Source organism: Leopardus geoffroyi, chromosome D2, assembly GCF_018350155.1.
Source record: "Leopardus geoffroyi isolate Oge1 chromosome D2, O.geoffroyi_Oge1_pat1.0, whole genome shotgun sequence".
NCBI classification, from domain to species: Eukaryota; Metazoa; Chordata; class Mammalia; order Carnivora; family Felidae; genus Leopardus; species Leopardus geoffroyi.
The window spans coordinates 70,256,940-70,272,236 of NC_059334.1; the positions used below are offsets into that span (position 1 = coordinate 70,256,940).

A 15,297-nucleotide genomic window follows, 5' to 3' on the forward strand; every position below is an offset into this window, starting at 1 on the left:
AAAAAAATTTGTTTTAACGTTTATTTATTTTTGAGAGAGAGAGGGAGGGAGCACAAGTGAGGGAGGGGCTGAGAATAGAGGGAGACACAGAATCTGAAGCAGGCTCCAGGCCCTGAGCTGTCAGCACAGAGCTGGACTTGGGGCTCGAACCCACAAACTGTGAGATCATGACCTGAGCCGAAGTCAGATGCTTAACCGACTGAGCCACCCAGGCGCCCCATTTTGTTCCTTTTTAGAGTTTCCACTTCTTTCCTGAAAAAAACCATCTGTTCACCTATTATGCTTATATTTTCCAATATAGTTTTTAACACTATTATGATACTTGTTTTAAAATCTTTATCTGCTAACTCTAATAACTAAGCCATCTGTTGGTCTACTTCCATAGGCTGTATTTTCACTTTATTATTCTCTTTTCCACTCTTTTTATTATTTTTTTTTTGCATGCTTTGGAATGTGTATAGTATTCTAGACATAGTGTAAAAAAGTACAGTAGAGTCTGAAATACAAACATCATGAATTCATTTTTCTCTGAAAGCATTTTATCTTATATTTGATCAGTGGATTGATCAGATTCTTTCTAAAATTGAGTTGATGCTGAGCTGAATCTCTAATTAGATTGTACTCATCTGAGGTTAGTACATCCCCAACCTGTGTCTAAGCTCTTTGTCATTGTTGTTGTTGTTGTTTAATATCGGTATTTGATCTGGGAGTAAGTTGGTCTGCAGTTTCCCATATTTTTGGTTCACATTTGGGCTTAACTCTGACGGTGTCTCAGAATACAAGCACCACAAGAATATGTGGGAATATGTGATGTTTCTTTTTATTAATCAGTCCCTCCTGTAATGCCCCTTCCTTGGCAAATTTGGAGATTGGAGAATGACCAGACCAAGCAATTTGGTTTTGTGTCTACAGCCCATCTAGGTTTCATGCTGTCTCACACACCGACATTTTCATATAATTTTGGAATGATTTCTCTTCATTCCTGAACAGTCTCTCCCTGGCAGTCCTGTACTTAAATCAGGCACTCACCATAGGTATGAACATTGCCATTGCTCTTTACTTACATATGAGATGCTTGTTTCTGTCTAGACTCCATCAAAGCTTCCTTGCATACATTGGGCTTGCCCATTCAACAATGGTGATTATTTTGTCTGACTTTTCTTGTTTCTGTGAGAGTCATTTACATCTTTCTACATCCTAACTGGAGGCGGAAGTTCCTCACACGTCTTGAATTGTCAAATAATGAAAGATCATGTAAGGTAAGGTAAGATTCCTTACCTTTTCAGGTGTCAGGAATTTAAAAGACTATACCTATCTGAGTGACATCAATACCGAGGATAACCTACACACTCAGGGCATGATACCAGAGTCAGTAACCACCACATGAGCTACTCCCTCCTGGGAAACTATGTGTGACTTCCTTTGCTCTCCCAAAGCAGTTAAGTTTTTACTCTGATCAGACTCGGCGGCCAGAATTTCCAAAGTCAGGTCCAAATTTCAGTACTCCAAGCTATTGGGAAATATTACTTTGTGTTTTTCAATTGTCTGGTTGGTGCTCTGCAGTGTGCAATGAAAACATGTGCTTCAGAAAATAGCTCTTTTACAGTATTTCTATGCAGTCCTGCATTTTAGTGAAGTCCCCATATGCTCACAATAGCTGGATAATTATGAATGCCTTCTACCTGTTACTGAAATTGCTAATGAAGTTTTGAGTACCAGAAAATAACCTTACCTTATCTTAGTTCTTTAAAGTAAGCTCAACTGGATGTCTTCACTTTTTAAAATAATTTGCTGGAAACAACATCCTTAATAAAGTTTGCTACAAGAGAGTTAAATGTAAGTGTGATGAAAATTGATCATTTTTTTTTCTGGCGAGTGTACTGCTTATAGCATAATGACTAAAATTTTTTTTAGTATTTTGAATTTATCAGTGGAACATTTTCTGATGAATTACATCTGCAGCTCCTTCCCTTTCGGTCATGTTTATACCATGATGTGAGTCAATTCTGCCTTCATATAAGAATATTTTAATCAGCCCATCTCCAGAATACGAGTCCAATAATTATTTTTTAAAGTTTGTCCATTGCCAGTCTTATGATAGTTCAGGTGGCATTATTATTTGGAATGAAGGGTAATGATGCTTTTCATGGTATGGGTTCCTCAAACTCAGTCTTATCTTTTGTGATGCCAGACCAGGCCTTCAGGAAGTATCTAGCTAGATTTGTAGTTTCCTGCCTGCCTCTTCCCTCATGAGGCAGGAAAGTGTAGAATGCCCGGTGTATATCTCCCAACCCCACCCCAAATATACTGAAAAACAGAGGAAGTGTTAGCCACAACACATTTTGCAGTTTGTAATCCAATAAAAGGGGCCATAGACCAAGGACGTGATTCATTCTGGATAATTCTGAAAACAAAAACTCACTTTGTAAGTTTGAATGCCACACTCCCAGGATAATTCCCAGGACCCCTGTGGACAGCATGGAAGAGGAGGAAGGCACTTTTCTTTCCAGGAATTCGTTTGTCATGCTCATATTGACATGTTAGAATTCCAGCATATGGCATCAGTTTTTATTTTCCTTTATGCTTCCCATTTTTTCTTACTCTCAAGAACATCCTCACAGTCAACAGGTGCAGTATTTATAAAATTTATGATTTCTCAAGTTATCTCAGTAGAGGCAGCGTGGCTATTCCCATTCTAAAGGCACTATGAAATTTCAAGGACTGAAAGCCATAGACTGGGAATATCAGATCTGCACTTGTTTAGGCCTATAAGCTTGTGTCCTTTCTTTATTAGAGTTTTGGTGAATGCTTATATCTTCAGTCAAATTTTTCAAGAAAAGTAAACCTAACAGTGTTACTGATTTTTTAAGAAAATAATCCCTAAATGTCTAATACTATTCTGACCAAGATAGTTTAAAAAATTATTTTAAAAATAATCCTTTCCCAAGGTGCCTGGGTGGCTCAGTCAGTTTAGTGTCAGACTCTTGACTTCAGCTCAGGTCATGTTCACGAGGTTGAGCCCCATGTCAGGCTCTGCGCTGACAGCATGGATCCTGCTTGGGATTCTCTCTCTCTCTCTCTCTCTCTCTCTGTCTCTTTCTCTCTCTCCCTCTCTCTCTCTCTCTCTCTCTCTGCCCCTCCTTTGCTCATGCTCACTCTCCCTCTCTCTCTCAAAAATAAATAAACTTCGGGGCGCCTGGGTGGCGCAGTCGGTTAAGCGTCCGACTTCAGCCAGGTCACGATCTCGCGGTCCGTGAGTTCGAGCCCCGCGTCAGGCTCTGGGCTGATGGCTCGGAGCCTGGAGCCTGTTTCCGATTCTGTGTCTCCCTCTCTCTCTGCCCCTCTCCCGTTCATGCTCTGTCTCTCTCTGTCCCAAAAATAAATAAACGTTGGAAAAAAAAAATTTTTTTTTTAAATAAATAAACTTCAAAATTTTTAAATTTAAAAATTTTTAAAAATAAGAATAATCCTTTCCATCTTTGTCTTGCTTTGATTGGGGTAGGAGAACACATAATGAAGAAACCATACATCACTTTGCTTGAATTTTTCCTTTCATTCTATAAATGTGGGCATTTTAATGTGCCTGGCCTGGACTTTTCTTTATTGGGGCATTAAAATTGAAGGTAGTGGGGCGCCTGGGTGGTTTAGTTGGTTAAGCATCTGACTCTTGGTTTCGGCTCAGGTCATAATCTCATGGTTTCATGAGTTCGAGCCGTGAGTCAGGCTCCATGCTAACAGTGCAGAGCCTGCTTGAGATTCTCTGTCTCCCTTTCTGCCCCTCCCCCACTCACACTGTCACTGTTTCTCTCAAAATATGTAAATAAACATAAATAAAATTGAAGGTAGCAAGTAAGAAATGAAAAACAGAATTCTGTTTCCAACAAATGGACGGTAAGACCAAGATGTGTGCACTCTTGCCAGTTCTCTTCTCTTGCCAGATGGGCTAAGACTTCGGATGCTGAGATATTTCCCAGGAGACAAGGAGAGTTGAGGGAGTGATTTAACAACTCGTGAATAAGGCCTGAGCTCTTTACCTTGTTTTGTTGATTCCTTCAGTAGCGGACTGTGGATCCATTCAGAATAATTTTTCCCCTAGCAAACCTGATAGAATTGTGGATCTGTTACCTACATTCATTCCAATGTTGACTTCTCCAATGCCACTCTTGAGAAGCTTTGAGAGCGAGAATATCACAAACCTTTCATGCACTTTATATACTCCTTTCATGTACTTTTTTTCAATTGCTCATCGCTTCCTTCCACAAACACTTACTGGAAACATTATGCTGGTGACAGACACGTGATACTAACCTATTTCCTATTTGTTTGAAATTATATATTATAATGCCATTAATATTGATAGGAGAAAATATTACATAAGTAGTATTTTGCTAAAATGATTAAGGTATTGATGGTGTCCATAGATATTTGAGATTTTTAGTTAAAGTGAGTTAAAATTGCTAAATTCTATTAAAGGATTTCAATGCAACACTTAATAGTATAACAGAATTGGATATTGTAGTTCATGTGCAAAAAAAGGAAAAAGTTAGCTCCAATTGTTTTTTCCTTCTTTATTATTGGTATCATCTTCCACTTTTACTGTGCCTCTACTGGGAGCCACATATCTGATCCAATTTACTTTAAGTATCAATTGAATGGAATCAATGAAAAGCTAACATCTATCTGAGAAGAAATACTATACTAGGAAGACACTGTACTGGAAAGAATTTTCAGAGTTTGTATAGGTATCGAAAATATATTTATGCTATTGAATTTAAGCATTTTTCATTACTTGGATTTTCTGTCATGAAAGGAATATACAGAGGTACCTGGGTGGCTCAACTGGTTAAGTGTCGACTCTTGATTTTGGCTCAGGACGTGATCTCACAGTTCGTGAGATCCAGCCCCAAGTCGGATTTTTTGCTTACAGCGTGGAGCCTGCTTGTGATTCTCTCTCTCTCTCTCTCTCTCTCTCTCTCTCTCTCTGCACCTCCCCAGCTTGTGCACATGCACATGCTCCCCTCTCTCTCAAAATAAATAAGCATTAAAAAAATGAATATACAGTCCTTTTTCTGGTGTGCCACGAAATACAAACTCTAGTGTAGTATTTGCCCTTTAGCTGCCAAATCTTCACTAGTAACACAAAAGTTCATGAGTGCAGAACTTGATCTCCGTTACTGCCCAGGTCCCCAGCATCTACACCTGGCACAGAGTAGGAACTTTATGATTTTTCATTGAGTGCATTGATTCCCATGTATTATACTATGACATGCATTTGTATGGTATCGTATGGCTTTCAAAACATTTTTACTTAGGTTAATTTCATTTGACTATTACAACAATTTGGGGAGAAATGTAGGACAGATATTTTATCTTGTGATACCCAGTTCAAGTGGTTTGTGGTAGACCTAAGATTGGAGGGGGCCCAGCTCATAACCCAGTCCATTGGTTTTTTTAATATCAATCATCATCATTCAGTAAATGCTTATTATTATAGGCCAGTCACTGTATTAAATAATTTAGCTGAATTATTTAACCTTTGCCATGACATAGCCCCATGACATAGAATGATCTTCCTTCCATTTTAGAGATGAAGAACTAAAGCACAACGAGGTTAGGTGATGCATGCAAGGTCAGCACTGGGGATTAGGCTCGAGCAGTGTGAGTTCCCAGCCCAAGCTCTCAATATGGTCTAACCACTGCTCCACAGTTTTTCAGGATGTCCCTCTAAAAAGTTGGCTAGTGTACATATCTGAGCCAAATAACTACCATGGTGATTTCCTAATGATTTTATTAAATTATTTGCTATCACTGTAATAGATTCTTATTGAGTGTCTCAACAAATTTATAAGCCAGAGATAACTGTTGTTATAGGTTATGGGTAAAAAGACAATACAAAAGGAAAAAAAAAAAAAGGAAATGTGGGTATGTGATTGTCAGAATGTAGGAGTCAGGTGGGTTGCCAACATTACAAGGGAGTCAGATTTGTCATTCTTCTGTTATAGACTAAGGTACCTCCCAGGTGATGGAGAATGAGTCTGGAAAAGAAATTATTCAAGGCAGCTGCATATTTGTCAGGTTAGGACGTACCTACAGTCTTGTCAAAGGAGGAGAGCCAACCAGTGCCAACCAAATGGGATGATCATGGCAGAGGAAAACCTCGTTGGAGCTCAGCAGTGTGCTTCTTAATGAATGTTCTAACCTGCCTATTTCTGTATCAATGGGAGTTCCGTCTGCAGCTTGAGCTTCACACAGCTCCTCAACCATGTGAAGTGCACCGCATCGTGACTCAAGTATCCACAGCGGCTGAGAACATCCTAAAGGGGCTCTTGCTCCCAGAGGGTAAAAGCCTGGAGAGAGTTCCACTGACAATAAGCTGAAGTAGTTGAGAGAACAAGGACTGTGCACGTGGGGCAAATACATTAAAATCAGATTGTTCTAAATGGAGTTTCACTTACCTATGCAAAGCAGTGCAATAATAAAGCAGGGGAGGTAGAGTAGAATCATCAACATTAGTTATAACCTGCAAAACCAAAGATTAGATTCCGTGTTGATAAAATAATAGGAAGACCACCGAACCTGGGCTCTCCATCTCGGTGGATAACAAATATGCCGAGGTGGCCTTCTGCAAGACATATCACCTCAATCGTCACCACCTCTTTGGTTATGTTCTATAGGTTGAATTGTAAATCCTATCTAATCATATCTAAGATATACAGGTAAATTTATTAAGTACTTTCTAAATATTTTTCAAGTACATGAATTGAACTATGCATCCAGTATGTAATGTACAGTTATTGAACAGTAACTCTGGGCCTGCCGCCATTTTGGTACTTCTGGGGGTTGTTCCCACTTATACCCAAAGTTGCCTTCCGTCACCCAACTTTCCTTTTCCATAGAGCAAATTGGCCAGGAGATGTTGGAAAACCTCAGTCACGACAGAGAAAAGATACAGCGAGCACGTGAACGAGTAAGTAGAAGTGATACCGTTTTTTTCAGAAGTTCAGTAAATAATAAGGCATAGAAGACACATGCATAGACAGTAACAGTGACATGGATGCAAGTGTGCATAAAAAAGGCAAGGGTGGGTGAGGGATGTCGAGTAAGGGGAGAAGAGAAAAAAGAGTGTGCAATGGAGAAAGAATACGCTCTTTCTTTCCCCATCCCAGAATGCCCCCAGGTAGATATTTTATTTAGCTCTATAACTGAGAAGGTCATGAGGGAGATTTTGGAGTATGTCAAGTCTTTCAGGGTGAAAGCTGTAAAAATAATGATGTCTCATCTTCACTTAGTTCATTTCGTTACCGTTTATATTTCTAGGACTTTGCACATTCGAAATTGGATTTTAATTACCAGATGTATATTCAACTTTATCAGCCTGCAAGACATTTGCTTTTATAGCCAGTTCAAGTATCCAGCTTAAAGCTCCTGGGATTATCTATTACATGTAATTTTCTAAATCAAAGAATTTTCAGAGACTGTGTAGGTAACAAGGTGTATTTTAGTGTATTTAAGTATTTTTTTATTAATTGGATTTTCATCCGTGAGAAAAACTCCTGCTTGCCAGTGCACTTTCGATACGATCCAACTGCATGAAGTCTCACTTTGTTTTGTTTTAATGCTGCTTTTCTCCTTCCAGCTTCGAGAAACAGATGCTAACTTGGGGAAAAGCTCCAGGGTCCTGACGGGGATGTTGCGAAGGTAAGAGCAAGGTAGGGACCTATCTTCCTCTCTCTCCCTTTTTTGAAACTGTGTTTTTCATCTAGTTGCAACTGGGCATTTTCCAGGCATGTGAGCCTCTGCTCTTAGTACCCTGTGTCAAGACCCTTTTGAAATGACAGAGCACTGATATTAACTCTTGTTTGGACAGGGACACATACTGAGTAACTTAGATTAGAGAGAAGGTTTGAGCTAGGGGGTTTACCTCAAGCTATGGAAAAAATTAGGGTTAGACATGAAGTACTTTTTCATAGCCTGAGGAAGTCCCCATGGCAGGAGCAGACTGATTTTATTTTCTATTTCAATAGCCTCCTTCTCCTAGAAGGAATGCGGGCCTGCCAGTATCATGAGCACACTTGGTATTAGCTTTGCTCTCTCCCTGTTGCCTTGTTTTCATTTCTTTTTTAAGAGACACTGTTTGGGGAAACATTTCAATCGTATATATACTTAAAGATGATGTTTACAATTTAAAGATTATCTGAATAATATGAATTCACATGTGCGCGCGAACAGATGTTAATGTTTTATGTGTGTAACTAACCTTCGACCGATGGAAAACATTCAGGAGAGTATGCGGAAATAAGTGAATGAATATGGGTAATATTCTATATTCTATGTTTCTGGGGGAGGGGAGTGAGAAATGTGTTTTCACTGTTCTGAAAGTCAGAGACATTTTTTACGTAGGTGTATTTAGCATGGCATTTTCTTACGTTCGGAATCTACCAAGGAAGGTTATCGTCTAGCACAGCCTTCAGTTTAGAACTGTAGCTCGCAGTGTGAATGAGAAAGGTTGAGAATCGCTCCACAACAGCTTAATTGGAATTTTAAAGAAGAAATCCTTTAGCATGGACACTATAGAGACAACTAAGTTAGAGAAAGGAAAGTCTTCTCTGATCATGTATCTGTATGTAAGAATTCGCTAGAAGTGTGTTTGCTGTGTTCGTGATGGACAGCACAAGACCCAGTCGTAGGGTTGCTTGGTCTCCATCAGGCTGATAGGTCTTGAGCCTGAAGTTCCTGGGACACTCCAAACCAACACTGGCCTAACTCCACATGCCCCTGATTTTCCTGCAGGCATAGTCCCAATTCAGCACCATAAGCCACTGAATCCTCTGCTTAAGAGTAATACATAAATGGCCTAGAAAAACGCAAAATCCACAGAGAAGTGGCAATTGAGAGGAAGGGTTCAGTGCCTATAGACAATAAAAACGAAAAAAAGGAAAAAAAATCCTCTATTGCTTCCCTGGGAGGGCCCCTGCGATGTGAGCTGTAACGAGTATTCTGCCTATGTCTCCATTTTGTCAAATCTCATTAAAGAGTTTATGTCAATTGAGCTGTCCAGAAATCATTCATCATTTTTAGTGTAAAAAAAAATCATGCGGTTATTTAAATAATATCATATTAATGTTAAAGTTCAGCTGTCATTTAATGGTATGGCTTAATCAGATGTAGCATTTAGGAAAAATAGTTTCTGCGGGCTCTACGTGGCTTTCAGGTTGGCAGATTCAAATAAGGATTTATGAGTTTCTGAACCAATGTATTTCTGTCCATGTTTCTGCTTGATGTACCTCACCCTTTTGTGCAGGACACTGCAGACAGTTATTTCAGCAAATAAAGCATCTCCTCATATTGTGTTTGAATAAATTTGCAAGTCATTTAGAGAAGCGCAGACGCCCTGCAACCTTTGACTGGGCTTTCTGTAGGCCAGTCATACTAACGCGCCTGTTTCATAAGCCTACAGAGGGAAATTACTCCGCCGAAACCCACTTGGGGTCCTCTTTGTAGGCAAACTCAGTCCATCACTGACTCGTCTCCTTTTGGGATCTGTCTAGAGAGTGAATAGAAATAAAAATCTTCAGGTGGACATCACCTTGCTGTGATGAGCCAAGGAAACTCTGAGGCCCTCCTGTGCGTAGCAGCGATCGTGTTTTTTACAAGACTCAGCTAAGATCTTGGTATCAGCCAAGGTATCCAGAAACTCTTAATGCTGTACCTTTACTGAGTCTCTGGGGCACCAAAGGCAGATGGTGGTTTTGTTTGGTTCCTAATTACTTATCCCACCTGATATACAGTTTATTTTGGTCTTGGGAAAAGGCAGAAATGTTTGATCAACTTCTTCACTCCATTGTTTTTATTATTCCCTGGAAAAACAGTCTCTAGAGAAATGGGACCAGCTTTTATGTCCCCAAGTCTCTTACTGAATACTCTGATTTTGCTTCCTCTGTTACATCCCTCCCATTCGCAGGGACTTCCCTTCCAGCACTGGTGAGATTTTAATTCAGAGAGAGAAATCACATTCTGTTACCAAAACCACATCGCGACGTTGTGCGTCAGCAGTTGTGTCTAAGTTAAGGTGTAATACCGAACCACACGCCCATCTGTCACCTTCACAAGTGTGTAAAGGGAATGAACGTGCTCCTCGTGCAGTGTCGGCATCCACCTCGATAACACGAGCTTATTTATTTGCATGTGATGAATTGTGTATGACCGAGAATATTCTACTAACATACTAAACCAAGGAATTAATTTTATTTAGAGGAAAGGTTGCTGATTATTTTTAATTTTTTTAAATTAGGCTGCTTTCAATTCTGTACGTGGAACGGAAACGTTCCACGTACAGAATGATGGCCTTTGCCCCTCTTTTGGGTCATTTTGTTTTGATTAGCCTGTGGTGAAGACAGGTGAGACCGATGTTCCGTCAATGTCAAAGTCTGTATATAAACCCACCTGGTTATCTGCAAGACTGACTGAAAGCAGAGAGGGAAAGAAAAATGAGTAAGTGACAGCCACCACCATTCATGCTTGTTTAATGTTTTATTACCATCACATGAGGTAAAAAAAAAAAAATCTATTTCCTTCTTTTCTCTCTCCCTTCCTGCTTTCCTTCCTTCCTTTCTTCTTTCTGCTTATTCACTTCCTCAGTAAATACTTAATGCCTGGAAACAAAGCCTTGGGGAATCCTCAGATGAAATCAATTCGATCCTTGCCCTCAGTCCTGCTGGAGAATCCGTACTGTGGGAATTCCTAGAACTACCTCCTTCTCAAGGAAACTTCTGAGGATTCCTTAACTCCAGCGAATGCTTACGGGTCGTTAAAAGGGGTGCCAGGGAAACAAATAACCAATAGAAAATATCATCTAAATAGCTATAAAACCAATACGTTTCAAAAGTTTAGAGAGGTAGGAGATTTATAGAATCATAAACAAGCTTTGAAAGGAACTAACCAGGCAAAAAACGCTGAGGCATACCTAGTTTAGTGAAGCAGCAGCTGATTCAACTAAAATAAATAAATAAGTTGTTCTTCCTGTAACGTTGCTATATTACCAAAAAGGAGAACGCAAAGGAGAAAATTGGTCCATTCAAAATTATGATAGTGAAACTTGACATCAGAACACAGATATAGCTGATTTCCTGGAAAGTAATTTTTCTTCTGTCTTGACAGAAGATAGAGAGCTGGCTAGGGACAAACGGCTCATTTCCTGACCCTACAGACAGAGTTTTAAATAAAGTGCTATCCAGATAATAACGAAAATGGTCATGAAACAAATGGCTATTCGTGTGGTGACTGGAGCCGAAGAAATGAATTTTTCACGGACTCTCACAAAATGTGATTATTGCAACTGGGGTTGTCTTGAGGTGTCACAGATAACACTGAGAGGCATAGATGTTGCTCTTCATAAACTTGCATGTATTTGCACGTTTGTGTGTGTATTATTTCCTGTACATTTGACTGGGAAGTCAAAGAGCAAACAGAGTGGGCAATCAGTGAAAATAAAAATAGCAGTTTTTGACATTTTCAGTCAGAAAACAAAAGACATCGTGATTCTGGTTTTTTTGGGGGGGGGTTGTTTTTGTTTTTTTTTACCTCTGAAGAGTGAATAATTTATTGGTAACAGTATATTTGTTTCTAAAAGTATCTTGGGAATACAACAGTTATAATTTGAGATCTCCTTTGACATAAATTTGGAGGGCACGCTACAAGTTTATGTTGGCTGACAAAAGGCTTACAAAAAGAAATGGCGTATGTAATAGTTTTAAAACATCTTTTTCTATATGATTACCTTAAAATCAAATGATTTCCTCTCTCCCACCTGCTCCCTGTGTGTGCCTCTACTATTTTAATTTTTTTTCAATTTTTTTGAATTTAAAAAATAAAAACAATGTTTCCTTCAAACAGTGAATTCTTGCTTATTCTTCCAGAATGCATGTAGTAACTTGTTAAGGCATGTAACTGGTGAGAGGCCTTTTGAAACTAATCTATAAGATACACAAACCAGGTAGTATTGAATGCTGTTAGCCTAGCAAGCACTATTCATATGTTATTATTTATTACATGTATTTTTTGTTACAACTACTTTGGAGCCAGTCTGGGGAGTAATTGCCACCTACTATCGCTGTCACATTTTCATTTTAAACATGGTTTTGTTGCTTTGGTAGAATGACAGGTAAAACATCTGGAAAATTTAAATGTACTATCAAAATGATCCATAAGGGTAAGCATACCAGAAATACCAACACAAGATCTGTAAGCAATGGAAATACAAAAAAAAAAATTGTTTGTTTAGTAAACAAATTTTTTCTTAAAGAGGGGCGCCTGGGTGGCTCTCTCGGTTGGGCGTCCAACTTCGGCTCAGGCCATGATCTCGTGGTTTGTGAGTTCAAGCCCCGCGTCGGGCTCTCTGCTGACAGCTCAGAGCCTGGAGCCTGCTTCGGATTCTGTGTCTCCCCGTCTCTCGGCCCCTCCCCTGTTCATGCTCTGTCTCTCTCTGTTTTTTCCAGCTGTTGCTCACAGATAGTCAGACAGCCTTGCTAGATGAGCAGAAAGCAGTGAACAAACCCCACCAGACCCCACTAGCTAAGATGGGCCTGGTCTTTATAGACATGGAAGCTGTTATGTACCAATGGCGTCCAAGGGGGTGTGTTTTTGAGGAGTCCTTTAAGATTATTTTATTTTTGACCACAGACTGTGGGGCCTTAACTAGAGATGAATCTGTAATCTCCCTTACCTCCAGTATTCTGCAAGTATCATTGCGAGGAAATTTGTCGTATATCTAACCTTATATCTCTGGGGCCTTACCCTCACTGGAGAAAGCAATCTGGTTTTGTTTGATTATTCAAAACGAAATTCCTGCATTTGCATCAAGAGGCATATGCCTCAATGGATAAGGGGTACACTCTGTGGCCACACTGGACCTGCCACTTTCTAGCTATGAACCTTTGGCAAGAATCCACTCTCTATACCTCAGTTTCCCCCTCTATAAAAGAAGGAAGACAACAGTCCCTATCTCACAAATTGTTATGAGCGTTAAATGAGTCAATACGTGTAAAGTACACACAACAGTGTCTGTTACATAGTAAGGGCTCAATAAATGCAAAACTGTTTGTTGTCATCATCATCATCATTGCTAAAAAAAAAAAAAAGAAAAGAAAGAAAAAAGCCTGGGGGCAAACTCTGAAATCAACGTGACAATTAGTAGTTATTTTAGGTCAGTGAATTTCCAATGGATATGTTTAAACTATCGTTTTTTTCCACTGCCAGACCTCCCAAATAATTGTTATAAAGTTAAAACTTAGTAATAATAGAAATAAAACTATGCCTGTCTCAGTGCTGGTGCTCCCGCTCTCCCCCCACCCCCCAGTCTGTGACCGTCACCGGGCAGTGCTGCTTGAACCACTCCAGAGCTCTAGGGTGCTGCTCAGAGCAGAGAGATCCTCTGCGCTCAATCCTTCCCTGTCTTTGGACTATTTAGAGAAGGGAGCCTCTTGGTCGGTCCCTATGCCTCTTCTCCCCTTCTTAGGTTCTTCTAAACACTGTCGGCCAGTTTATCTTGCAGAGTGCAAAACTAGCACTGCTTCCTTTCTGCCTAGAAATCTCCTGTGGTTCCCCACTGCCCGCTGACCCATGTCCTCCTTAGTCTAACCCCGCAGGTCTTTCAGTGAACATTCCCGCTTCCTTTGCCTTTACTCCTGTTGCATAGACCCATGTCTCTACTGAAGTTAATTACCTCCCATCTCCAAAACTAGCCCTAACCGGTTATTCACCTATCCTATATCTTTGTTTTTTCTGTTACTTCTACCTGGATATCCTCCTTCTCTCACCTATTATAGTCGAGAATCTTCTGGATGAAAGTGACAGAAACCCAGATCAAGCTAGCCATAAGCCACAAAAAGGAAACATGTACCACATCCATCTTAATGGTTCAAGAGCAGAAGCAACTTCAAACACAGTGGAATCTAAGGTTCTGATAGCAGTGTCAGGACTGGGTCTTGCTCTCTCCATCTCTCAGCCTGGCTCTCTTGTGCACGGGTCTCTCTTGTGGAGACAGTTTTTGCCAGCCCTCTCAGCGACACTCATTGAACGTAGCCATTCCCCCCCCCCCCCCCCCACTAGTTCCAATAGGAGTCATAGCATGGAGTCTTCCTGGTTCTGGTTTCGCTCTGGTTGGGTAAAAATCCCATTGATCTATGATTTGTCATTTTAGACCTGGGACCTCGTGCAGGGGGTGGACACTCGGTCTGAGAATAGACAAAGCATAGTTTCCTCAGAAAAATTCAGGAACTTTTACTAGAAAGGGGAATAGAAACTGGGTAAGCAAAAACAACAGATAGTATCTTCAGAATATTCTAGATAAACTTTTATCTGTACTCTGTATCTCACCTGGAATACCGCTCTGTCCATCAAGCCTTTATCAGTCTCTCAGCCAGAAATGATCTGTCTTGGGTCTGATTCTTCACAGTCATTTCTTCCTACAAGGCATTAACATCTCCTGCTTTGCGTTGTGTCTATTGTAGTTGTATGTCTTACACCTCTTAATTTTCTTCTAGACCTTTTTTATCCCCTGCTTCCTCCCTCAAAGAATTTTCTACAGCTCCCCACCACATTGTGCAACCAGCCGAAACAAATACGGGGGGAAATCCAAGTGAAAGAGAAATAAAGTGCCGCCTAAGCATAGACTTCCAACAAACTCCTGTACAGATATCCAGACAGGTAGAAAATCCTCTCTGAAAGCAAAGCAGAAAGCACTGTCAGAGATTCACAGTGTTTTGTAAGGTGAAAATAACATTTAGCTGAAGTCAGGCATAGCCTTTCTTGCCACAGAGATGGGCCCTGGAAGGAATGGTTTTGGGGAGGTGGTGACAGTTCCCAGGCACATCCCCGCCTTAAAGGGAACGCGGAGTTTCTGTAGATCCGGCTCTTGCCACGGTCCTTAGGACTGGACTATAAGCTACTTGCAGTCAGGAACCTCATCACATTTAGCCCAGGGTCACGTTACCCTGGCATCGGCCGGATTGGTGAATAACCTTTGGAAAAAGGGCTAAGAATAGTTTCACAGTTGCTGTGTAGGTTCACGGGGGGATAATTTAGTTGCAACCCTGCGGGTTTCGATCTGTTGCACTTTGGTGGCCACGTAAACATGTTCATTCAAAGATAAAATAAGCCACGTCACAAGAACAATATTTCTGTCCATTATTTAATCCCAATGGGAAAGCATCTTATATTTTCCTTGGTTGTGAGCCACAATTTGGCCTAATTCTTGAATTACTTTTCTTTTATGATTTTTCCTTTTTTCCCCAGGATACA

At 40.3% G+C, this 15,297-nt stretch overlaps 1 protein-coding gene across 5 annotated transcripts in view; it reads left to right on the forward strand.

The window, feature by feature from the left end:
- VTI1A (vesicle transport through interaction with t-SNAREs 1A) overlaps positions 1-15,297 on the forward strand; it is a 349,700-nt gene that overhangs the window by 201,380 nt on the left and 133,023 nt on the right. For 3 of the 5 annotated variants that reach the window (XM_045438916.1, XM_045438915.1, XM_045438917.1), the window contains 2 exons: positions 6,897-6,967; positions 7,637-7,698. In XM_045438916.1, the coding sequence (XP_045294872.1) occupies positions 6,897-6,967; positions 7,637-7,698 (133 nt within the window). Of the gene's footprint in view, positions 1-6,896; positions 6,968-7,636; positions 7,710-15,297 lie in introns of all 5 variants that reach the window. The other 2 variants (XM_045438919.1, XM_045438918.1) reach the window with 1 other exon arrangement.